The sequence below is a fragment of the Bemisia tabaci genome, chromosome 5, assembly GCF_918797505.1.
Source record: "Bemisia tabaci chromosome 5, PGI_BMITA_v3".
Taxonomy (NCBI): domain Eukaryota; kingdom Metazoa; phylum Arthropoda; class Insecta; order Hemiptera; family Aleyrodidae; genus Bemisia; species Bemisia tabaci.
Window position 1 is genome coordinate 21,681,476 of NC_092797.1, and position 26,752 is coordinate 21,708,227.

The following is a 26,752-nucleotide window of genomic DNA, read 5'->3' on the forward strand; positions in this document are numbered from 1 at the left end:
TCAACCGATTGGCTGTACCTACTCTGAATGTTTCTACGTACCTTGAAGACCTATTAGTAAATTCAAACGCAGTATCGATAAATTGATAGACACGCGCGGCCACGCTAAGGGAAAACGTCGCATGAACGTTCGAACGTTGTTAAATTCCTCTCGGAGAAGGACGACCCTTTAAGGAGTTATGAATATATTTCATTGAAAGTCTCAGATGACTGAGAGCTAATTGCAAACAATTAAACTTCACTGAACATTTGGAAGAAAAATGTTTAGGATCCTTCGAGGAAATCATTATTTTATCAAAGGAAGATAATCCGATATTTCAGCATGAAAAAGTGAGTTTAAACTTTATTTCCATCAGAACACAATATGTAATTTTTAGACTTTCAACCGATTCCTTGACATAGCAAAAATTTCACTTATGCGGCTTTTCCTCCGAGCCCCTCAGAGTTAAGTGCAGTTTTCACTTTTTCGAGAAACACGTGTTGGAAGTCTCGAAATTACATAAATATCCTTAAGGCGGAAAGAAAGTTCGAACTGTCTTTTTGATGCTTAAAAATTGGAATTTTTGAGCGAATTTGTCACAGAATATGCATTAAGACTAGTTTTACTTGAAATCATTCATATCTCGATTTTCTCAAAAACTGCACTTTTGCGCCTCATTTGTTCTCCAGCCCCCTCAATTAAACTAAATTACTTTCGAAAAGTTTCAAAATCCGATCGCAAGACAGTGTGTGCCTCCGAGGCTTTAAGGGTGCCGAGGATGCCAAAATTGATTTGCATTCAATATGTTACAATAGTTCAGAACAACTGGTAACTGGTGGGCCCCGATTCTCATCCGTTACCCTTAATAATATTTGGCGCGTGACTCACGAATTTCTAGGCACCACATACACATAGAGAGAAAAAAGGACGTGTTTGCATTTCAGGCATTTTGGACTTTTTTTTGATGACGCGGCGGTCGGCATGAAACACATGGCGCCTACAAGACTGCATGAATACGTCACGCATTGCATCAAACACACTGCGTTTAGCAGCAGTCGGCTTGAAACGCATAGCGCCTACAAGACTACATGAATACTTCACGCATTGCGCCAAACAGTGTGATCAGCAGTGGTCAGCGGCGTGAAATGCATGGCGCCTACAAGACTGCATGAAGACCTCATGCATTGCGCCAACACAGTGTGGTCGGCGTGGCGGTGGAAGTTAAAATTTTTAACCACATATTTTATGTTTGTTCTTTCATAATTTTTTCGTTCTCTTTTATAAATGGAAGGCCTTGTCCAAACAGGGATGGGTTTAAGGAACTGAACTTTTGTTAGTGTTGACAGGGCTTTCACAAAAAATGTTCCCAACACGAGTGAACGCGTCTTATACACCCCTCCCCCACTGGCACGTTCACTTGATGGTTTTTATAGATCGTATTCGACAGACCGCACAGTTGAGATTATATTGATATCGATCGGTTCAATATGTAACCAAAGCCTCAATAGTAAATTTAGAAATCTGAGGTAACGGGTCTTATGTGATCGAATTTTTATTCTTTCGAGCACCAAATGAACGTATTTCTTTCAAACGGAACTGATTGTAAGCGCCATGAAAAAGCATTGCGAGTAAAGGACGGTATGAGCCCGACGCCCGATTCCGCCGCCAATCCAAGCCCGCCCCTCTCCCTTCCTCCCCCGCTGGCGCTTAGTTCCGTTCGACAGAAATACGTCCAAATGGCAATGAAAAGTGAAATTATTGGGAATTTTCTCATTTCCAGCTTTTCCAAATTAAATCCTAAAATTTTTGTTTGAGGTTATGTTCTATTGATTTGAACCAAACGATACATTGAACCACTGTTGAATACGATCTATTTTATGTTTCAAAACTAACGAGAAGGGGGCGGAAAAATACAGGCGGCCCATGGGCGGCATGTAGGTAAATCCGGCCCTGCACTTCAGTTCAGATATATATTGGAGCAGTGTATACAAAATCGAAAGGTTCAAATTAAGCAGTAAAAACTTACTTAAATATTCGAAATGTTAAAATTGTCAATTTTTCAATTCTGTGAGTAAAGAAAACTTGTTCAATGCCATCAAGAAAATGGTTTGTCATCCAAATTGAGTGAAAATTTTTCCAATGCAAATGGGCTCTACTTACTTGAGTAGTTTTGAGAACTGCCCATGAAATTGGCAAACGAAATATTAATAGGTCTAGTATAAATCTTATCTTACCTAATATAAATACATGCAAATAAAATATTTCCGTCAAAAATGAATATTAAGTACCTTGATAGGTTTGATGCATTAACGTCAGTTTAATACAGTGCATAAACCTGTAGTGGAATTTCTACAACACTGTCTGTGAAATCCAAGATTTTCCTCAAAATTATGGGGTAATGGAATATTTTAAAACTTTAAATTATTTTTCTTCGAACATTCCGAATTTGTGTATACCTCTACTATTTATGTGAAATGAAATTAATTAAATTTTCCTTGGTTTTTTCTTCCACAGATTATGCATTTCATAACCGTGATAAATGCGCTGAATTTTCCTAGTGAATAACACCAGGGTATTTCTTATTAAAACTTAAGTAGCTATTTCTGAGTAAATTCAAAATTTGGCATAAAAAGAAATGAGATACCTATTGAGGAGAATTATGAGTGTCCTGATTTGAATCATGTATAAAAACTTATACATGAACACATTTTAAAAAAAATGAGCTCCTCAGCAACTTCGATACCTGATTTCATTCAAACCTTTAGAGCACTTGAAACCCATGATATACACAAAATAAAGTGCACACTGGCCCAACTTCAAAGATTAAAGAAATAAGACTTCAAGATCTAATTTTAAAAAGTTTTATATTTATTTTTAAAAAGTATTTGTGTATCATACAAAATCAACATAGGTAAGACATAAAGGTAATTGGTTACCTTTGACCCGTCCTTTTTTTAACCCTCATTAGAAAAGCAGCTAACATCTACAAAAATAATAAACTCTTAATATTTAAAAGTGAATTTTAATTAAACTGGAATGATTATTACACGCAGATAGTGTATGATGAATTGAGTGAATGACTTGAATGATTAATTTAGTATGTATGAATTTTAAAAAAATCCTCTGTTCAACAAGTGACATTTAAAACTGGTAAAAATCACATTTACTTTCCACTTGATTAGATGACTCTTCTTACATATATTTACAATTGACATATTTTTCTAATCTTCATTAGGAATATGCAGTTCTTCCAGGTACTAATTTTAACTGCCTGTTAGCTGTCTTGGTTTCTTTAAATGGTGGTAATTTGGTAAAACCTTGGCTAGGTGATCTTTCTGGGATGTTTGAGGCTGAAAAAAAATAAAAAAAGGATTTAAATAATAAGCTCTAAACTGAAATGAAAATAAAAGAAAGCAAAAGAAGTTTATTCATTTGTAAATTTTATCATTGTTCTTTTTCTTCCAAGTACTAACTGGGGAATGATTCTTTTTCGTCAGGTATCTCCTACATCCCTTGTTCACTAATTCGATGCAAAACTTTTGTTCAAAATCAGTCAAGATCCTCTCTATTCTAATAAAATCATTTTTAGGACGCTTAATGGACGGGGTGAGGAAGGGGCATAAGACGGTCAATGGGTCGGAGTGAGGAAGGGGAGTTAAAAGGTCAGAGTTTTTATAGAGTTCTTTACTTTGAGAAGCCTTTGTTTAGTCATGGACAGCTATATGTGGCCCTGTCATGGTTGACTTCCAAAAAAGGAATCAAAGTTCTGAGTAAGGAGAAAGTCATTAAAATTATTGTTTGGCAGGAAATTTTTCTTGGAAACATCGTTTTGTTATTCAATTAAAACTGTTTGCTCATTAACCGCCAGCGGGCGATTTCAGCGATTTTCCTGGCTGCTAGGCGGCCTTAGGGGGCGCTCAGCGCCACGACAGGGGATGGGTCGCGTAGCGCCCAGGGGGCAGAGCCCCCTCGTAATATTGTTATTTCAAAGTTTTAAAGTATTAAAAGTCCGTACTAGGTTCACTCTCACATATCATTTGAGTACTAACATGTTTGTAGAATTTTTCTTAAATGACTATGAGGAAGTCAATACATCACTTTATTTAATAATTGAAGTACTTTCACGGCTATTTTCATGCTTTCAACAAGCCAGTAACCATTTTGAATGGTTCAAATTATCAAAAATCAACCATTGATTCAGTTCTGATTTTCATACTTCATTGTTTCTGAACATTTCAAGCAAAAGAGCGACGCCAAAAACGACCGTTTTTTGGCACAATTTGGGCCAGAAGGGATTTTTCTGAAACCGGGCCCAAGCGATACCTTATGATACCCTAAAACTCTGGTAAAAATTTTAGATTGAGTATACGCACCGTTTTTGAGAAATGGGGGGGCAAAGTTGCCAAATCGCCATCATTCTGGACAGCATTTTTACAGCAAAAAGACGGGAAAAATGGACGAAAAAGTTACACTATTGATGGGTTTGGGCTGTAAATGTTCTTATTGAGCCCCCGTGCATGTAACTGTGTTCAGTTTCAAAAATTTTGGACGTACAGTGGTCCAAAATGGGGAGAAATCGTGGACAGATAAGGATTCTTTGTCAAACTTTTTAAAAATGGAAGTAAAATTGTTGGTCTCCTGCAGAGATCATGTAAAACTATGTTCTTATTGGTCTTCAATGCATTCAATTGAGTTCAGTTTATCAAATTTTCATCACACAATGGTCCAAAATGGGAAATCAGTGGACAAATTAAGATCTTCTGCCTAACTTTTTAAAAATGATGTATGACTATTGGTCCCCTGCAGAGATCATGGCGAACAATGTTCTTATCAATGCATTCAATTGGGTTCAGTTTATCAAATTTTCATCGCACAATGGTCCAAAATGGGAAATCAGTGGACAAATTAAGATCTTCTGTTGAAATCTAACCTAACCTAACCTAACCTAACCTAACCTTTCCTAAATCCTTAGAAAGGATTTATTGTAAAGTATTATTCTAACTACAATTATTCTCTGACAACTAACTAGGACAAAAACCACCCAGTTAGCCGGATTTTAAGGATCCAAAAGCTAAGTTCCTCCTGAATTACCGTTTCCAGACCTCATTTGTTCAGTTCAAAACAGTGAACATGGATAGCTTTTATTGGCTACTAACTTATTTTGAATTTACACCTTTCGAATCTAGTGAAAAACCTCATAGTTTCATGTTATTTTTCAAAAATTTCAACAGAAGATCTTAATTTGTCCACTAATTTTCCATTTTGGACCATTGTGCGATGAAAATTTGATAAACTGAACCCAATTGAATGCATTGATAAGAACATTGTTCGCCATGATCTCTGCAGGGGACCAATAGTCATACATCATTTTTAAAAAGTTAGGCAGAAGATCTTAATTTGTCCACTGATTTCCCATTTTGGACCATTGTGCGATGAAAATTTGATAAACTGAACTCAATTGAATGCATTGAAGACCAATAAGAACATAGTTTTACATGATCTCTGCAGGAGACCAACAATTTTACTTCCATTTTTAAAAAGTTTGACAAAGAATCCTTATCTGTCCACGATTTCTCCCCATTTTGGACCACTGTACGTCCAAAATTTTTGAAACTGAACACAGTTACATGCACGGGGGCTCAATAAGAACATTTACAGCCCAAACCCATCAATAGTGTAACTTTTTCGTCCATTTTTCCCGTCTTTTTGCTGTAAAAATGCTGTCCAGAATGATGGCGATTTGGCAACTTTGCCCCCCCATTTCTCAAAAACGGTGCGTATACTCAATCTAAAATTTTTACCAGAGTTTTAGGGTATCATAAGGTATCGCTTGGGCCCGGTTTCAGAAAAATCCCTTCTGGCCCAAATTGTGCCATTCTTGGCGTCGCTCTTTTGCACTGTTCCTATGAGATTGCAGATGTACTTGCTAGTTGAAACCTTTCCACAATTTTTCTAGGAGCTCAAACAATATGAACAACTAATATCATGTTTAAGTTTCTGATGTGTTTTTGAGCAACAAAAATGCAACCTAGAGACCTATTCTGTGACATGAAGAAAACTAGCTTTAATCTTACCGCTGGCCTATCAGACATAATTTTTCGCAAATGATTGCTTCCACAAACAGACAAATTTTCTGGCAGTTTTTCAGGAAGAGTTAGTCTGCAAGCAGCGCCAATGAAACACCCATTGCTTATTTCAACTTCAGGCCCAACATAACCTAGAAATTTAATAAAAAAATACTTTCATTATTTATGAGAGTATCCTATGACAAAATTTAAAGCAAAACTTAACACTTGACATAAACATTAGCATCAGAGATACTGCAAAACCAATCATATTATCCACACTTACTCTAAGGTATTCTCAGTCCAGCAATGTTTTAGGACATTTTCTCCCAACTGATATTTATTGCCGAAATCATTATGATTTAGAAAGATGGCTGGAAAGTTTTTTCTTTTCTCCTTCAAAACAATCAGCGATAATGGACGTTAAACTAAATTGTTTATTCCAGTCTTGTGGAGAGAAATGCATTTGGTGTGCCAAATTTCTGGATGATTTAAGTCCAATTTTCCTCAAGTTGTGATTAAATATTAATTTTGACAGTTTTCCTGGTTGGCTGAGAGAGAGAATCTCCTAATGCTTCAAGCTGTGTTACTGGGAGAATTAGTTTTCAAAGTCTGTATGTATTAAGTTTTTTTCATTTCTTGATTGATATCAAAGGTATATTCATAAACTGAGCAAAATACTGCCTTTTAAATGTTGTAAACAAAAAAAAAAAAAAAAAAAAACCAACTTTTTGCCTCCAAAACGTTATTATCCCCAACAGATTTTGCTTCACACACACAGCCTACTTCAAACATGTTGTTATTGCCAACAAAGAGAGTCTGAGGTTCTCCATTGGCATCTGCTGGAAGTCTGCAAAAACATAAACAAAATATGTAAATCTTGACCTGGGAGATTTTCAAACATTCAAAGCAACCTCATCAGACATAGCATTCACATTTAGATATTAGTATGCTAAACAGCAAGATCTTTTATCTGCATGTTGTATAGTATCAAATAAACATTAGTAAGTAGAGAGATAGAAGAATATATTTAATAATATTTAAGTGCTGTACTTATACAAAGAAGTAGTTAATTTAAAATAGTAATGATGAAATTTCCTGAACCTGGGTAAGATTGATGATACACCTGCAATGTGTAAGGAAAAAATTAATAAATCAACATATGAGCCTCTCTATGTTGCTTAACCTCAAAGATAAAGAAGGATGAAAAATACATACTTATTTGCTATGACTGATTGCTCTTCAATAATGTTCCCATCTCCAATCACAATAGGACCGTTTTCTGCAAGGATTGATGCTTTCGGGTGGATTATAGTTAAGGTGCCGATTGAGACTGTGCCCTGAAGTTTTATGTCCTTGCAGACTGTGGAGCCAACAGCAATACTTGCTCTGAAAAATAAAAACGTTGGAAAATCTTCAGTAAGGTTAAATTTATACAAAAAAAGTGCACTGAAACACTGACAGCTACCCACTATGGCAAGTTTCCTCTCCAGATCCTTACAACCAGCTAAGGAGTTTTGACTAGATGAAAGTAAGCTTGACTCAGAACCTCTTAACTTAAACTATGTACCTTCATCCTTTAATGAGATGACAAGGAAATAGTCATTGCCCAGTCAAAAATGGAATTAAACTGATGGGATGAAGAAGTTCATTATCATTAGGCAAAGAGAAAAAACAACCGTAGTTGATCTGGAAATTCTAAAAAAAAAAATGGGAAAAAATGGAATTTCTCAAAGATAATTTCCCCCAAAATATCAATGAATAGCACGGGATAACTTCTCAAGGAAAAATTATAAAATTTTTCTGGGAGGGTTCGTGGGTTCCCTAGAACTCTTTCTGATAGTATAGATTTTTCTATAAGCCCCTCAGTAAGCTGTAAGACAGCTCCTTGGAGGAGGTATGTATACAAAATATTTGCCTAGAGCACTACGAAAGCCCCGCACATATAGGGACCTTGAGGATAATTGCTCGTGGGTTCCCTAGAACTCTTTCTGATAGTATAGATTTTTCTATAAGCCCTCAGTAAGCTGTAAGACAGCTCCTTTGAGGAGGTATGTATACAAAATATTTGCCTAGAGCACTACAAAAGCCCCGCACGTACAGGGACCTTGAGGATAATTGCTTCTATGGACATTCAAGTAACTTCGCAAGTCACCTGGATGCAAGGTAATTATGCACGGCAAGCTTTTCCTCTATTCAGGCTCCAAAAATCAACAAAACGTTTAGTTGTGTGGGCACCATTTTAGCCTTGTTAGCAAGTTTGAAGCAGAATTCTGATGCTATCATGTTCTATTCTTATTACATACTCTTTCAGTATAAATACTGACCTGGTACAAAGGAGCGACAGAAGCAATAAGTGTCAAATATGACTAAATTAGCATTTGTTTTTCAAAATTCCCTCAAAGATTGGAACAACGCTGACACAAATGCGTGTTTGGTAGATTTACGGTAGTCTATAGCGGTGCATACCTTGATTTTACCTACCTTGACACAGGTGCACTTAGTTTTCCTAATTTGAGGTGGTTGTAAATCCTATTTTGTCCTCCAAAAACTGGCGAGAGTCCACGCCAAATAGGGTATCGCACCAACGTCACTTTTTCAAATTGAGTAAATGCAAGAATCAAGATGGTGGATTTTAATTTTTTTTTTAGCACTCAATGAGCACTAGGGGTATTCCCTCAAAGAGAAAAAATTTGGCTAACATTGTTGGACAATTCGGCCACTGCAAATAAAAGATATTTTTCGAATACTGAGGTCACACATAATTGATCATTTCTCAAAGTGTCGCCATCACTCTCTAGATCCTTTGGCTGATAGTGGATCTTCAGTTACAGTCTGAAAGTGCATAAAAAAAAAACTTATTTGGCATCGACTCTAACTGATAGACTAAGAACTCCACCGGCTCTTTTCCTACACATAATAACGATGTAAGTGAAGTTAAGTTTAATCTAAAATGTAGCGATCGATTTTAGGGGCACACGTAATAAGAAATAGAGGGGAAAAAATCATTGAAAGGATGAGAATTCAGAGACTTACTGGTAGGATACTTCTTTTTTGGCTTTCGCACCATTGTCCATGAGGGGAAGAGATGTGTAAGAAAGAGATTGCACGGATACGGCTTGTAAAAAATGTTGAGTAGAGAAGTATTATTATTCTCCCAGTGATCAACTGGAGAGAACTTTCCTTTCACTCTGGGCTATTTAATCAATGTAAAATCTCGAAAAATCTCGATCGCTAGTGAGATTCTCCTCTGTTCTCTTGTAAAAAATCGCTTGAAAAAGCGATTTTTTGTATGTGTGAGTGCGCTCCCATAAGATCTGATGTAACCGCTTATTGTATTAGTGTGTATTTTACAGGGGTTTTTCGAGACTACCGATAGTCGCTGTTCGATACGTCGATACGTCGATTCAATTCTAAACCTACCAACCCTTTCCTACAAAATACCCTGTTCCTTCTGAGTTTCCTTAACTTTGCCTTCTTTAACTCCGTTTCTAAATAAACTGTATTAATTATCTGAAGTTCTTTATATCTTAAAGCTTCAATTTCCAATATGAATTTCCTAACTTTTTCACCATTCTCCTTATAAAACAAAATCAATTTACGTATGTACTTTTTACCCTTGTGTTTAGCGCTTGTTTCATTTGTGCGTCAGCTTTGATACAAAGGCGGATTGTTTACGTTCATTTTATAGTTGAGCATTTTCCAATTTTTTCCTTTAAATCTCTTCGAAAAAGTCCCAAAATGACTTAGCACTCTTTAAATAAGTAATTCACCCCTTCAACTTAACATTGATGGTACTTTGGATGGTTCCACCTTTTGCAGTGAGAGAAACTGAATTGCCGAGTTTCTGAGCTGGCTATGGCTGGCTCCTTGGTTTGTCCGTGTCCTTCGGTTTGATTTGTGATTTGTGCAACTTCCTTAATGGATAATCTTACTTATCAAAATACTCTTTGACTGTGCGTGGAGTGTAATTTTGTCTTGAGTCTTGACAGCATTAGCACCATGTGAATCAAAATTTCAATCAACTCCATTTTTGCCGCAGGGTAGGGATCCTTTAGCTATCCTACCGCTATCAGAGTGCTGTCGAGAAACTAATCACAACTGTCGGTATGTTCTGTTGAGCAGTTATGTAAATATAAAACGGTTGTATTTGTTAGTCAATTTCTTTTGTATGTGAACAATAACTGAATGTCCAGAATTCCAAACATCTGACTGTATCTCAAGTATATGTCGGAAATATTTATCAAGGTCAGAGTTTGTGAATCCTTGGCAGCAGTTAATGAATTTCCCCTAAGTAACAACTTCGCTCAACAAAGTTTGGTAAGTAAGTACAGCTCAGATCCACCATCGTACACATATAATTACATATTAGTTTAAACTCAGTGCGAGTAATGTTTTGAGGGTAAAGTGTTCTCTATTCTCCAACATTTATTAGCAGGGGTGCGAATTGCGCGGAGGCTGAGAGGTACTTGTTATTTTTCTAGATTTTTCAGATTTGCAATTTTTGTGGAATACTTACTGTGACTTTGGCACACATTCTAAAATTAACAAGAAATTCCACAAAAGTTTGATCAGCGCGTTGTGCTGACCTTCTTGCGAGAACCTAGCCCGAAGCTGAAAATTGCAGAGGCATGAAACAATGTTCACTTTGGTTTGTGAGATTTTCTTATAAACTTGGCATCCTCATATTTGTCCGACTTTTACCAAAATAATCTTGAAATTATCCCTCCCATCACCACATAGCAACAAAATTAGCATAAACATTCTTGATAAGAGGTGGCATAGTATCCAGAGACCCCTGAGAGTTTTGTATTAAATACTAATGATGCTCCTCTGGCAGAATTAAAAATTGACCATTCTAAACTACATACTCATATCAACAGCTCTTGCTGACAACAACCTGCTACCTTCATCAACTTAATCTGAAGTTTAGAATAATAGATAAGCCGCCAACTAATGTACTATCATTTCCATGCAAACAGTCAACCTTGTATTTATTGAGGAATGATAAATACAGTTTTTACTATGCCTTAGAGTTCTTACCATAATTCTTACCATTTGGAGTCAGGAAATAAAAATAATTGCTTCATTGTTTGCATTTTTATTGGCCAACTAAGTTCACAGTGGAACTTTCGTCTACTTGGTGTTAATGAAGGTAAATATTTATTCTTCTCTTATTTGGATGAGAATTACCTAGGTACATCAAATAGGTATGACATACTGTGACACTGGGTGCCGCTACTAGGTACTCTACTTATATTTCAACGATACTGGAAAAATTCATAACTCAGGTAAGGACGTTATCTTGCAAGCTACAGAGCTAGTAATTAGTCATATTTCGATCCTTTGAGATTCTTTCATCATTCAGAAATAAAAAACTAAATTCAGCTGGAACAGGCACATTTCTAGGAAGGAATGTGACGGATCATTTATATCTAATTTATATCTCATCGTCATCTCATTTATCAAACAATGCTTCTCGTCCTCATCTTGTTCTAATCTTGTTGAGAGCAGGCGAAGATTTGAAATGCGCGCTACAGATTCGGTAGTCGCCTGGCAAAAGTGGTACCCGCCTGACGTCACAAAACTTCAAGATGGCAACAAAAATCAAACTGGGACAATAATCAAAGAAAAGGACTGTGGTGGTTACAAAGGAATACCTAAATGATCATTCATTTTTTCGAACCCTTATAATTTAAAAAATTAATTTGAAGTGAAGTACGTATTTGGAGACTTTACACTTTACTGGGAGAACATCCAATGCCCAGCATGAGCATTGGAAACGTCATTCGTGAACTCAAAATGACCGACTTGTTATTATTCCAATAAATTACATTACGTCAAAATTATACAGAGTCAAGTAATTTTCGTTGAGGCCCGTTGTCTCTTATCACGAACGCACCTGTCCAAGGACATGTCTCAGGTGCAATTTGAGGTTATAAACAATGATGACTGTTGAGTGTTCGTTGTGGGATTCTTGTTGAATGGTGATGTACGTGTTTATATTTTGACGTTTCTCTCAAAATTTTCCCACGGTCGGAAGAGTTCGAAGAAACACCAAACACGACAGAAATCTATTATTTTATCAAAATTTCGTGTGATACTTTTAGTTTCAATCGATTATCTTTGTTTCATATTTTTACCGCAGAGATTCAACTCCGCGAATTCATCCAATTTGATCCAGTTCTCTAGCCGTGTCACCAGTAGCAGTTTAACTCAGAATCTGGAGCAGTCTCAGCCACAATTCAGACATGTATTTGTGCTCACAGTAGCAAATCATACGTAATTCAGCTGTTCTTATTTGATCATGGGGAGTAATATCAGGTAAGTCAAGTAAACCTCCTGTATCTTCAAATTCTTATCTTACTTGACCAGCAATGAGGTAAGCTCTGTCGAACTTGTTAACTTGTTGGTGCCTCAGGCATCATTCGCTGAGCTGAAACTCGATTCCGATCGAGTTTAGGTAAGTTTTGCAATGGACCTAGCATTGGCAAGTTCCTTCGCTGTTTTCAAGACTGGAATTTGGTGAAACTCTCCTATGATGGTGCCTTATATCATACATTGGCCTCCGGCTAGTATCTTAAAAACGGTCGAAAAAACACTGTCCTGTAATGTCCTACCCATGATTGATTCTGGAGTGAAAAATGTAGGGGAGATCAAAGTGAGACCTAATCATGGCCAGTAAAATCAAATATTTCCCTATAAACTCGCGACTGAGTGAGCGTCTATGAAACTCAATTTGTGAATTTTGGTAAGAAACTGGGGTAGCCTTTTTCACTGGTTTTCAATTTATTCGCAAATCGCCTCTAAAATTTATTTCAAATTCATATCTTTAAATTAGCTGGGAAGGAACAGTATGGCTTTTCACATAGCTGTACTCCTTGTCCCTAATTTAGGCTCACTTCCTCATTTTCAATTTTCTGCCTGCAATTCGAATGCTGTGCAATCAATGATCGGTGCTCTATGAATCAATTTTATTTCCTCTTATTTCAGTTTTTAAAAGCGCAAGTCATGGCAGGCCATGCTGTTGTAGTGTGGGAGTGGGAAAACAGACAAGGCCGCTGGAGACCGTACAGTCCGGAAGTGTCACAACTGCTTGAGAGAGCTCATTGTAAAAAACTCACTCGTGTTATTCTCTCAGATGCTGATCCAAATTTGGAGTTCTACTACATCAATTTGAGAACTAAACAGCAGTGCTCAGAAGAAGATGGTAAGTATTTTTTATAAATGCAAGTGAGAATTAAGAAAATAATAATAAGCCCTCAGTCCGTATTACTTTTCTGACTCGTGTCTTTCATGTAGTTACCCAAGTTAGAGAATGCAGCCCAGATTTAGTCTGTAATTTATGAAAGCAGCAAAGCTTACTGCATTGTAATTTTGTACTGTTTGACTTAGTTTAATCATATTTATTTACAAATTTCAGGCACAGTTTACAACGTTAAGCGGACGTTCTATCCACCAGATTCACCAGCGGGGAAAGGTGCTAAGTGGGAGTGGGAAGGAGATATCACAAACGAGTGGCACACTTATGATATGGAGGCTCAGTGCCTTATTGAACAAGCTTGGGCATCGGTAGGTGGCTCTTTTATTATTGGTAGCAAGAGTTGATCATGCAATAAACATCCTATGATTTTGGGGTTTTCGGAAGTTTCTGGGGTCCTTCCTTGAAAGATCTAAAAGAATATAACTCAAGAAATATTTTAAGCAAGAGAACTATTAGCAAAATTCAGCAGTCAATGTGGTAGTCGGAAAGACAAGAAACAAGAAATTTTTGTACAAGAAAATTTTGTGGTACAAGAAATTTTTTTTCCAAGTAGTCCAGTTTTTTTCATCAATTTATTTTCTAAATATTTTTCAGTTCTCTAAAAATAGGAAGCAGCATTTATCATCAGGAAAGACACTGAATAGCAAGTTGGTTTCAGAGAAGAAATTAGCAGAGTGCGCTACTTTCTTGTGGAAAAAAGTTCGAATTTGCTACTTTTTTTGTGAAAGTGGGGTTTCTCCTGCGCGCTTAGTCTTTTTACTGAAAAGATATTTTTGTGGAACCGAACTTGATTTTTGTGAAAGCAAAGAACTTTTTGCACTTTTGGAAAAATTTAGCTGAATGAATTCTCAATGAAAAGAATGGGGACATGATTGAACTGACCGAAGAATACCATCCAAGTTGCTTGGAGTCAAACATTTTGTAACAAGCGAGGTATCACTGTATAAATGCTAGATCAATTTCGAATAACCTAAAATTATTAAAAAATGTTGGTCGCAAGGAAGTTGTAGAAAGTTGCTTTTATTGTTGTGGCAAGATTTTCAGCATAACTTCAAGCTACTTCACTCTCAATCACTGTTTAAGAAGCTGTAGTTTTTTAGTTAACTCATACAGGGTTTACCTTACACTGTCCGGGAAATCTAGGGGACTTTAAAATAATGACAGTGCCTGGAAAAAATTGTTATTCAGAGCATTTTAGACATTTTGAACAACAAATGATAAATGCTTGTGTTCGAGAGTGGCAATTTGTATCTATTTCCATCATCTTGCATATCCTCAAATGTTGGGGAATATTACCCATTCGTTGGATGGGATGTGTCAAGGATCTTATTTTCTAAAAGAACCCAGTGACATAGAACATTCCACATAAACTCTGATCCTTCAAAGTTTGGAAAAAAGTAACAATCATAGTATTTGAAGTCACATTTTCTTCAAGTAAAGAATTACAATTCATATTTACAGAAAATGAAACTGTTCAATTTTCCTACTATTACATGAATTTTTCAGTATTTAATACCTCCCCTCTGTGTGTTTCATTAATCAACAGGGTGAACAAACAATAGACTTTAGCAAGACATATCTTGGTTTTCCGTACAAATTAAATTTTTGTAACCTAACACAAGTAAGAAATACAACAGGTTATGTGAGGAATATCCGAAGAACTCAACAAGCACCATACCCTCTAGTCAAAATGCAGCCTGAGGAAGCCTGTCTCATGGCAAGTAAGTAGATTTTGAAGTCATTTTATGCTGAAAAATCTATTTTTGATAGGCTCCCTTACTATTTCTATTTGCACTTGAGGCAAATATTAACCATTTAATAATTTGAAATCGTTTGTCTGCATCTATTTGGTGTAAAACCTAGAGGAAACTGCAGGAAGAACTCATTTCTGACCTTGTCAACAGAGGTGTTGAGTATGAGATAATAATTTTTCCTGTGCAAAGTTTCAAAATTTTCATAAATTAAATTTTTTTAAATGATATGTATTATGGTAAGGAAACCACCAGCTAATTTTATTTAAAACTTCGTATATCATTTGCATTCTACAAATTGTCAAGGAGTGCTGACATTTATTTTACTTCGAGGACAGAAAGGCGAAACAAATTCTAACGTACAGAAACCGAGGAATTCTCTTGATGCATCTAAGGTTTAAGGGGCCGTTTACGAAATATGTAACGCTAAATTTTGGAATTTTTAACCCCTTTGCCCCGTTTACCTGGGTGACACTATTGTGACGTGGGTCCCTATGCTTTAACATGTGAAACAAAATGTTGTGGTGTTCCTCTCAGCCCCCCTCCTTCCTATATCCTTACATATATAATGAATATATTATTATGAATATTTTATGAATATATTATATTTTATGAACGTCTCCTAAGACCTCAATCATAGAGAAAAGTTGATTCAAGAAAAATTCCTATTTGACAATCCTCAGTTCTGGCTTTAAAGAGAAAGCCACAGCAATACTGCCGTGCCAAGGAATAATGCCGCATGAACATTCGAGAGTTGCCAAATTTTCCTTGATTAAACATGTATTTTTGATCACATTCATACTTATTATTCCTTGAAATTTTCAGATATGTTGGATTAAATTGCATACAAAATTGTCTGAAAATTTTGGAAAATTATATTCGCAATTTTCCCAGTAAATTCGGTTTTTATCAGAGGAAACTCGGCAACGTCTGAAGACTTGTACAGTGTTCTTCCTTAGCACAGCAGAATACCGCCCTTGCCTCCGCCCTTTTCCCTCGTGTACAGTGGGAAGGAGGAAACAAAATCCTCTTCATTGCTTTTTGAATTAGATCGAATTTACGAACTATTGTCTACCAAAATCTCCTTTTCTCTTAGGCCAAAGGATATATCAGCATCCTAACACAAGTAGCTGTTTGCCCGATGGAGCTGTGAAAAAACATCCAAATTTATTTTCTAGCACCCACAAGAAGCATTTGAAAAAATCCAAATTGCCTGCAGATGCGAGTCACTCTCATAGCAACAACATAGCTCGAACAATTTTAAACAATTTAAATATCTTTAGTAAGTATTGATTTATGGCTGCCTCAACACACAGCTGCAACAATTGATGGTATTACTTTCATCATTATGTCAAAATTTTATCATAATCTACGACACAAAAAAGCGGGGCCCAGAAGCAGAGTCAGTGACTCACTTATGGTATTGATGAAGTGTTATATCTTGGGTACATTGGCTAATTCATACAACCCTGGTCAATCAACCGAAGCCTATCAACCCTTAAAGTCCTGAAACAATAGACAAAGTCGCTTTGCGGACCCTGCGATTCCACTTTTCATGTCGTAGACTGTAGACCTCATGCGAGGAAAATTAATATTCGTGCTTACATTATTTCTTACCACATGGACAAAAGAGCTCACAAGCAGACTTGGCAACAGCTCTTTCCTTGATCTTCAATCTGCAATCACACTCCAGTCCTTTTTTTCTTCCTTTGATATTCAAAAAACTGCCGGAAGCATTATGTAGTTGATCAACATTTTTTTTTCATTTATTTTCATCTGATGCTAGAATTGAAATGGATTTTACTTTTCAAAATTCATAATTTTTTTAATTATTTGGGGTGCTCAACAGGCATGTTTTCATATCTTATAAATTAGGCCTCTAGAAACTCTTTCTATTATTGTATTTTTTGTAAGTTATCTTTGTAATTGCTTAAATTTCCTCTTTTTTTATACAGGTCATAAGGGTAGCGTAAGTGAACCTTCTCCCCCAGCGAGTGATTCCTCAGTTCTAGATGCCGACTCAAGTAGCACCAAAAGTGGAAGAAGGCCCAGTGTTGATACAGTTTCAACCTATCTTAGTCACGAAAGTGAATTCCGCACCTCTCGTGTAAGTCAGATGTTAATCCACTTTATTTTTTTTTAAAGATGACCCGCATCGTATGAAAAGTTTTAGGACTTGTCTTTTCAAAACTCTCTTATGTATGTATGTATGAGCCGCTTTTACGGCGCGCTAGGGCGCTCTGCGACGCCTATTCTCCACAGGAATCTGTCATGGTAGAGATCCTCCGGAAGGTGGCATCTCTCCATCTCTTCATGGATGCCCTCTACCCACCGTTTGGCTGGACGCCCTCTCCGTCGCCTACCTGGGGGGACCCACTCCAACACCTTCTTCGGCAACCTGGTATCAGCCATTCTCTGCACATGCCCATACCATACCAATTGCTTGGTCATGATATCGTGCACAATCGTCCCCTCAACGCCCATTATCTCTCGGACACGTTCATTCCTGACACGTTCTCTCCTCGAGATTCCAGCCGATCGTCGCCAGAAATCCATCTCGGTCGCCTTGAGCATTTCTTGGGTCCGCTTCTTCAACTGCCACACTTCACTGCCATAGGTGATAATAGGCTTGACAACCGAGTTATAAATCCTCTTCTTGTTGTCTTTGGAAATCCTTTGGTCCCAAAGGATCCCATTAAGCATGGCGATGGCTTTCCTTCCTAGAAGATTACGGTCCCGAATGGCCTGATCCAGCTTCCCATCCGAAGTCAGGTTCACCCCCAGGTACTTGTATTGTTCGCAACTTTCTATATGTTGACCATCCTCCAGGACTATGCTTTGCTGAGCACCTCCGACTGACATCTTTTTTGTCAAAACTCTCTTTCAAAGTAAAAAAAAATCATCGCTGATTTCCATGAATCATATGATCCCCCTTTTGATAAAAAAATTTCAGTTGACCCAAACATGTAATTCTACATCCAATTTTGCCAATTACAGAGTGTGATTTTCATTTTTTTATACCTACAAAATTTATTTCATTTCTATTTCAGAAGAGTGATTTGTCCCTTATTTTTTACTTAGCCATCTGAGTTTTAGTTTTTTTCTTAAATTGATTAGAAGACTTAGAATTAACATAGTTTTTTTAGTAAATTTCAATCGTTTCACCTCCCCTATCTAACCTTAAGACTTGGTAGTATGCATAAGAAAATTCCTCTGGAGAAACATTGGATGTTTCCTTTTTTAAATTCACCGTAGCTCTTTAAATATTGCTTCAAATTGAAATTTCTAAAAACTATTTTTTAGAGAAAATTTTGTTCTATTGAAAATTCTTAAATCAAACCCTTTTTGACCTAAGAACGTATTCAAGTATTCGTAGAAAGTATTCTACTTTTAAAAGTCTGAATGTGATTTTCTTAAAACTCAACATCTGTCATTATTGCCGATACGGCCTCATAAAGAGAGCCCCTTCCAGCATTTTGAGAATGGAAATGACTCTATTTTTCCAACAATATTAATGTTAGTTACAACCCATTGCTCGAAGCTACTGATGTAACACTTTTGAAGTAAAGCTTTAGTTTAATACTCAGGTATTAATACATACAAAGGATCTCCCCCTTAAAAATAAAGTTCTAATGTTCTAAGGTGCTTCTCACTGAGCTATATTTCTATTTCAGGCTGATCTATTGGATGTCTCTGCTAGCAGTGATGATGTCTTTGAAATCAGAAGCCGACAAGGAACTCCAAGAAAAGGTGCAATTGTTGGTATCGATGCTGCAAGTGAATGTATATCTCAATATGTTGAAGTTGTTGAGAGGAGAATTGAAGAAGCATGTCCTATTTGTCTTGTCAGCTTAACACAGGCACCAGATATTTCTTCCGCAAACATAGTAGTTTCCTTAGTGCGGTGTCGGCATTGCATGCATCTGGATTGCCTCAACGAACTTCTGTCAACTCAACCAAATGCTCGTCAAGTAAGTTCTGCTCGCTACTTGAGTGGCTGATACAACATTTTAAAAATTTTATTTCAGATAATTAAATAGAAATTGGAAATAACCTCACCATTAAAGAATGCAGGTGTCAGCTCTTGTTAATACCCCCTTGATTAGGCTGCTTAGATGAAAAGTTATACAACCATCTAAAAAATGTCTTCTTAAAAGTAGAAATGCTTTAATTTTTTTGTAGTTCAACCAAATGGTTATTTGGGAAGCTAACCAATTTAATTTGTTTTTCTTCTCTGTTAAATAGTGGCTGTATATTCAGTGTCCAATTTGCATGACGATTTATGGAGAGAAGAGAGGAAACCAGCCTCCAGGCACGATGGAGTGGGTTACGCTTAGCACGTCTTTGCCAGGTTTTCCTCAAGCTAGAACTATACAGATAACTTATCAGTAAGTATCACCTAACATTTAAGTTTCCTTCATATTTATTGTCAAAAAAATTGAGTTCACACAATAGGAGACGGGTCCGCTATCCATTCATTATTATTAGAGTAAAAATATTTTTATTATTCACTGTTGTTAATTTTGAAGGGTGTGTTCCATTGAAGAGGGTTTTTTTGGCCTGAAAAGTTTGAGGATCCAAGCATGGTAACCTTTTAGTTTAGATCGTAAATCACATAGAAACATCCATATTGGCGGACAAGTTTGTTTGAGGAATTGCAGAAATTCAATGTTCAAAATATCTTTAGCTTACTGAAGTACTGATGAAAACTTGTTTCAATCCTTTTTTAAACTATGGTAGGCATCTCCAGAAATTTTATTATCATACCAATGAAGTTGCACGTAGACGGACAACAGCAGAAAAAAAATTCAATGCTTACAATAATCTGAAAGGAGTGTAGCAATTTCTTTTTCTCTCGGGCCTTGTCTCTGCAGGATGTTTTCCTGCGATTTTTTGCAGCAAAAAATTGCACTTACAACAGTGCAAAAAATATTGACGAACTCAATATTAATTGTAGTCCCAAGTAGGGTCCTCTTGGAGGTCCGAAACTAACTGAGAAGAGGAGTGAAAGCAAATATTGCGATATTTTCTTGTTCACTCCTGTGTTTGTGTTTGCTTAATCTAAATAATTTGTTTCATTGAACTGCATTTTGCAATTAGAAGCTACAATTTCTAGTCCAGTCGTAAAAACTATCTTGTGCATAGCGAAGCTAATGGTACTCACGTCATTCACGAACAGATATTGTAGTTTCAAATTGCAAAATGAAGTCCAATTTTTAATTGTCTTCAATTATTATGTAAATTCCGCTTAAATACTCGATTTTTACTAGTTTATCTTTCCGCACCAACTTGTCACCGGAAGGTGAGAGCCCTGCCCCATGGAGATGGGACAGCTGCACATCTTTAAAGTTTTTTTTAGTGGAATTTTGATGCTGTGACAGATCTCCCTAAAACTCCTTGTGGGGACAAGGCCCTTAGAAACTTTAATTTGCACTAGAAAAAGAGATTTCTTCTGATTGTGTTACTTTTCAATAATTATTGGTGCAAAAACAGCACCTTTTTTTATTTTTTTAAATCGCTTAAGGAAAGAGAACGAAGCACAATTCTAGCAACATTGCAATTTACTTGGTTCTCTTTTAACACGCTCAGTCCACTTGAAGAAGACAAGGAAGAAATTTGCGTTTTGGTGCTTATGTTTTTTTTAACGAAATCTATTTCAAATTTTGAACAAACTTAAAATTTTTTTTTTTTTCAGTATTGCCTCTGGCATTCAAACGGCAGAACATCCAAATCCAGGCCGACCTTACTATGCTGTTGGTTTTCCTAGAGTATGTTATTTACCCGACACGGAGAAAGGCCGATTAGTTCTAAGATTATTAAGTATTGCTTTTAAGCGAAGGTTGATCTTCACAGTCGGTCGCTCAGTCACCACTGGACGCGAAGATGTTGTAACATGGAACGATATTCATCATAAGATACGACTGGATGGCCATCCTGATCCAGGATATTTGGATCGATGTCTTGAAGAGTTGGCAGCTCACGGAGTGTTTGACTATAATCAGATATATCAAGAACTGCAATGAATTTGATTTGATTTTTATTAATTTTTCATTATAAAATTATCTTGTTTATCTTTCTTGCCATATCTTTATTTTATTGTTCTGTATGTAACTATTTCTATTGTTTATTTTTCTATCATATATTTACCTTTAAAATTTTGTTTTTTATATTTTTACATTTTTATAAAATTAATTCGAGAACTGTGCAAAATATATTTATATTTTTTATGAAAATTACAGAATTTGTCTCCTTTTTTACACCTTCTTGTTCCTTAATTTCAAAACTTGAAATTCTTTAGGGATTTAAATGTGTCATGTACCATATTCCAAAAGGATCCCACCAGTGGCCGGTCGGCCCTAATTGAAGCGCTCGGATGCGGAAAAGGCCTTTCCTTGTCGCAGTGTCTCAGGATCTCTGTTGACGTTTCATCTAGGGTAGACTGGGGTTAAGTGGGCACCATTTTGTTTGAAAAATCATAAAACAAATTTGGTGATAGATAGAGTTAATCTTTAAAGTACAATGTCTTCAGTATAATGTAAGGTATCTGCAAAAAATAGTATGTTTCATTTTTTAAATTTCTTCATGGTCAAAATTTAGATTTTGTAAAAAATGGGAAAGTGCTCAGTTAACCCCGTGGGGTGGGTTAACTGGGCACTGGGGGTGGGTTGACTGGACACTAAGATGAAAAAGCATACTTTTGAAAGAGGAAACTTTTATTAAGTCAAATGAACAAGTGGAAAAGTCTTAAAAATTAAAGAAATACATCTGAGGATGATTTTTTGTTTGTCTTAATACTTATATTATGTACATTTTCACTAAGAGATACGGAAAACTTATTTCAATGACTTCTGAATAGGTCCCATGGTTGGTTGTCCTTTTTCTCCTTTTAGTTGTTAAAATACTGCAATTAAAATCAAAAAACAAGTTTTAGTGAATGTTTTGCCTAACTTGTAATCTATGGGGTTAACTGGGAATGCCCTCTTTAATCCCATTTGGTAGTGTTCAGTTAACCCCATTTCGGAATTTCAGAGAAAAAAAATCATAAATAGTACTCAATTGGAATAATTACCAAAGTAATCACTGGAAAATAATAGTACATAAAACTATAGATGAAACAATAAAGCACTTACCAAAGCCTTCCTCAAAAGCTAGATATGTCATTTGAGCTTCAGTTCACAGCACCGGGAATTTACCATAGAGAAAAAAAGGAGGTGTTTGCATTTCGGGCATCTTGGAAGTTTTTGATGACTTGATGACGTAGGTGGGTACAGCGTGAAGGGGGACGTTGCTGTACCCAGCTGTACCCACCTACGTCATCAAGTCATCAAAAACTTCCAAGATGCCCGAAATGCAAACACCTCCTTTTTTTTCTCTATGGGAATTTACTTTTCGCCCCACGAAACACGTTTGTAAACATAACTTCAAAAAAAACAAAGATTATCAACTCAGCGCCAGGTACACTAGTAAGGGTCTATAAACTGATGGAATTGACGCGTAGTTGGTTTGAGTTTGCCCACCAGGTGGCAGCTAGGTCGAGTGTTCAGTTAACCCAGAGACAAATAGAGACCGAGCACGTTGGGTTTTCAGTGAGGCACATCAACACCAACTAACAACATACCATCCAGCGATGAGGAAAAATATTGGAGGTTAGGACGAGTTAGTCAAAAACATCGGCCTTTCGGGTAAGCGTCTTCGGTTGAATTTCCTCGATTTTTTTAAAGTTTTTTTCTATTATAGTAACATTTTAGGTTTAAAATATTCTATTAGAATGTCGAGCGCGTTACAGAGCACTATATCGTACATAATTCAGCTCGGATTTATTCTCAGATTCGTAATAAACGGGGTCCTGTAGTACGGAGTCGTAAAGGTTTTTTTGTGATCCTTCAGAGAGAATTGCAACGGAGAAATGTCATTGATGCGGATTCTTAGCTCTTATCTTGAACGTCATATCTTTAGTGTTATTAGTGCGCGTTCACCGTTAAAATGTGTTCGATTCTTGTGCTCTAAGTTCTCAGTTTTAGTGCGAGAAAATGCTGTTTTTCCACTCCGATCCCTCACCATGTTTTCAAGCCCAGCATTTTGCTAATGTGTAAGTAGAAAAACCTCGTTTTACTCCTCAGACTTTTCCTCCATTTTCTAAACTGCAAGAATCAAAATTACATGATGCGCTCCTGCTCAAAAAGTGCAAGTCCAACAAGGAAACAACCCACTAATATTGCTATAATTATTGTTAATTACTCCATGTACTGACGATTTAAAAGATTCTTCATCAAGTCATTAAAGGACTCTAGGAAAATGTTGAATGATCACCACTTCAGGTGTCTGCTGAAAATACCCGATGAAATGCATCTTTTCATGCAAAGAATATTAAAATTGTTATTCTAAAAATTTCCTTGTTTGTTCGCAGATGCTGCATAATCGGCAGATTGTTAAACATTTTATGAATCATCACACATTGAAAACCTGTCTTTTTCCTTATGAAAATGCTCACCATGTTTTCAAGCCCAGCATTTCGCTAATGTGTAAGTAGAAAACCTCGTTTTACTCTCCAGACTTTTTCTCTATTTTCTAAACTGCATGCATTAAAATTACATGATACGCTCTTGCTCAAAAAGTGCAAGTCCAACAAGGAAAACAACCCACTAATATTGCTATAATTATTGTTAATTACTCCATGTACTGACGATTTAAAAGATTCTACATCAAGTCATTAAAGGGCTCTAGGAAAATGTTGAATGATCACCACTTCAGGTGTCTGCTGAAAATACCCGATGAAATGCATCTTTTCATGCAAAGAATATTAACATTGTTATTCTAAAAATTTCCTTGTTTGTTCGCAGATGCTGCATAATCGGCAGATTGTTAAACATTTTATGAATCATCACACATTGAAAACCTGTCTTTTTCCTTATGAAAATGCTCACCATGTTTTCAAGCCCAGCATTTTGCTAATGTGTAAGTAGAAAACCTCGTTTTACTCCTCAGACTTTTCCTCCATTTTCTAAACTGCAAGAATCAAAATTACATGATGCGCTCCTACTCAAAAAGTGCAAGTCCAACAAGGAAACAACCCACTAATATTGCTGTAATTATTGTGAATTACTCCATGTACTGACAATTTAAAAGATTCTCTAATAAGTCAATTGAAGACTCAATGGAAACACTGAGCAAACACCATATCAGGTGTCTGCTGTAAATAACTGTTGGAATGTTTCTCAGCATTCTGCCTCCCCTTTCAATCGTTGGCGACACCTTTGCAGGGATAAAACTCATTTTTTAGGAGCCTAATTAACTTTTTGCATATTCATTATGGCGCATTCAATTTTGGTACGTCAACTTTTTTAGGCGCCACAATGTCCCAGTCCTGTAATTTTATGGTTTGCCTGTAGAAGGCAGAGCACTGTCTTCACTTGAAAAATACAATGATTTTTTTTCTAAGGAAAGTATCTTTTGTGTTCACAGAAGCTGCATAGTTGGCGAACTGTAGAAGATCCAGCAATCATGATATGTGAATTCAAATCTTCAATGTAATGTGTTAAACTTGTCTACGTCTAGTGATGCTCAATGTTGTTTATCTATGATTAGTTTCTGTCACATCACCTAGCAAGAGTGTGTCACCATTGCCCTCGATTTTGTTGTAAAATGAAAATGAAATTTTATCAATTAAAGCCTTCTAAAATCTTGCTCATATCTTGCCTTTTGTCACTCAGTTTGTTTCCCCCTAGCTGTGAATATCATTCCATGTCCATATGGCCGTAGACAATGACCGTTCCAATTTATCCTGCAAGTCATGTGTGACTTAAACCATTCAAAAATACAAACTAGGAAGAAAAGAATAAGTCATAATATGCTACAGCATAAGTTCTATGTTTTAATGCTCAAACTATGTCTTCATTTCCATTTCATTCGCTAGATATCAATAATATCATTTTCAAAAATAGTGAGGGCATGTTAAATTTCTTTTGAAGTTTTCAATAATGAAACATTCTGTCTCTCTCAAAATATTCCTCTGTAAGTAACGCCTGCCTAATTTCCTGAATGTGGAAGTCACCGATGCCTGAATTTTGCATTTAAGGCGCAAAATTTAGGGTACCGATGAAGATCCGAGCTCAGCAGTAATCAGTTTGTCTGAACTATTTAAATAAATTCGATGTAAATCTTTGTTATGAAGCATTGATCTGATGACTTCTACATTCAAGGCACATTCAACTCTCACATTCAGCATGTGATTGCGGTATCAGATAAGAAAGGAATCAAATTTAAACCAAAATTTTGCAACACCAACAACCACAACAATGATCCATCGCATTATTTAGATGTTTTGGTATCCACATTTTGGAGAGAATGTTGAAGAATGTAAACTAAGCTGAGTAAACACTTAAAATTTTAACTGAGAGCAAGCGCGAATCGTACAAATTGACGGTGTAAGTCGGCAATCACACAACTCGGTTTGCAACGTGGCTGACTTCCTGTAATACTTTAATTCTGAAATGGAAAACTACTCAACAGCAATTCTATAAAACTGCCTTGATTTTTCTTGTCCGTGCGAAAAAAATTCTGCAAAAACTTCAAGAAATGGTGTCAATTTGTTCTCCTGTAAGATAATAACATAGAGGCGGAGATTTTCAGACAACCCAAATGAGATATGTGATTGCGGACTTACACCATCGAAGTGTTGATGTGTAGGTAAGACAGGTACTTCCATTTTGCAGCATGATGATTTTTATAGCAGGAGAATATGGTCACAGAAGAGGAGTTCAGCTCTCCATACGAGATTATTATTGACTAAACTTCACTGTTTACGTCAATTAATAATAGCGAATCAATGCTGAAAAAGGCTGACCAATAAGATGCTGAAAAAAGGTATGGTATATTTACTCGAAGCACAGCAATAAATAATATAAGTCAACACTGGAAAAGATCTTGGTACCGCATACAAATAAAATCCTGACCAAAACAACGCGACTTTCGGTGAGAATACTTCTAGAATCAATCAAGGTTGAGAGACAGAATACTTCTTCACTGCAGCTAAAGTATTACTTTGAAAGCAAAGAAGATTACTATGATCATACAAATGATTCGCAAGATGATTGCCATTGGGAAAGGCTGGGAAAACAGGAGTCATAGTCAAAATACTTGGAAACAACACTTGGCACTAGGTGAAAAACGATGAAAAATACGGGATAATTTCACTAAGATGGATGTTATGTGCTACTACAATGTTCTCTACGTAACTCGTCAGCTTTTCATAGAGTTCCAAAACTTTCGTTACCGGGGAAATCATAAATTTTCTTAAAATTCTAGCTTTCCTCCATAAGAGACCGTTGAAATGTTTTGCCTAACTTCGGCATAACCTTATTCATCGATGGATGGTATGTTGTTAGTTGGTGTTGGGCACATCTAATTCTCGGGGATCCAACGGAACAACAGTCATGTATTTTCTGATTTCGCCTAAAGTTGACTGATGCTACTCGGCTGTTGGCATTATGGCGGCTTGTTTACATTCTTCCTAATCAATTGCAAAGCGGAAAATTTTCCAATTTTTCATTTGAAACTCTTCCAAATTGTCATAAAATGACCTATTAGAAGGTTAAAAATTAATTCGCCCCTTTTAATCAACATTTGTGATACTTTCGGTGGTTTCACTTTATGTAGTGAGAAGCAGATTCCTCGAGACTTGGAGCCTGGTCCGC

The 26,752-nt window shown here is 36.4% G+C and overlaps 2 protein-coding genes and 1 long non-coding RNA gene across 3 annotated transcripts; 2 read left to right on the forward strand and 1 right to left on the reverse strand.

Moving 5' to 3' along the window:
* Nucleotides 1–2,826: 2,826 nt before the first annotated feature.
* Nucleotides 2,827–11,999, reverse strand: LOC109036667 (dynactin subunit 6). The gene is made up of 6 exons (XM_019051018.2): nt 11,859–11,999; nt 9,081–9,190; nt 7,263–7,433; nt 6,773–6,894; nt 6,054–6,196; nt 2,827–3,329 (listed from the first exon to the last, which is right to left on the reverse strand). The coding sequence occupies exons 2-6, from the start codon at nt 9,119–9,121 to the stop codon at nt 3,243–3,245; spliced, it is 564 nt and encodes a 187-aa protein (XP_018906563.1). The 5' UTR covers nt 9,122–9,190; nt 11,859–11,999; the 3' UTR covers nt 2,827–3,242.
* An 85-nt stretch (nt 12,000–12,084) lies between these two features.
* On the forward strand, nt 12,085–21,300 carry dx (deltex E3 ubiquitin ligase). Its single transcript, XM_019051017.2, has 9 exons — nt 12,085–12,368; nt 13,038–13,254; nt 13,468–13,616; nt 14,855–15,029; nt 16,156–16,341; nt 17,015–17,166; nt 18,734–19,030; nt 19,305–19,447; nt 20,755–21,300. The coding sequence occupies exons 2-9, from the start codon at nt 13,056–13,058 to the stop codon at nt 21,080–21,082; spliced, it is 1,629 nt and encodes a 542-aa protein (XP_018906562.1). The 5' UTR covers nt 12,085–12,368; nt 13,038–13,055; the 3' UTR covers nt 21,083–21,300.
* Nucleotides 21,301–22,730: 1,430 nt separating this feature from the next.
* LOC109040622 (uncharacterized) lies at nt 22,731–24,749 on the forward strand. Its single transcript, XR_011899878.1, has 4 exons — nt 22,731–23,148; nt 23,467–23,581; nt 23,900–24,014; nt 24,522–24,749. It is a non-coding gene; the product is annotated as an uncharacterized lncRNA (long non-coding RNA).
* Nucleotides 24,750–26,752: the final 2,003 nt, after the last annotated feature.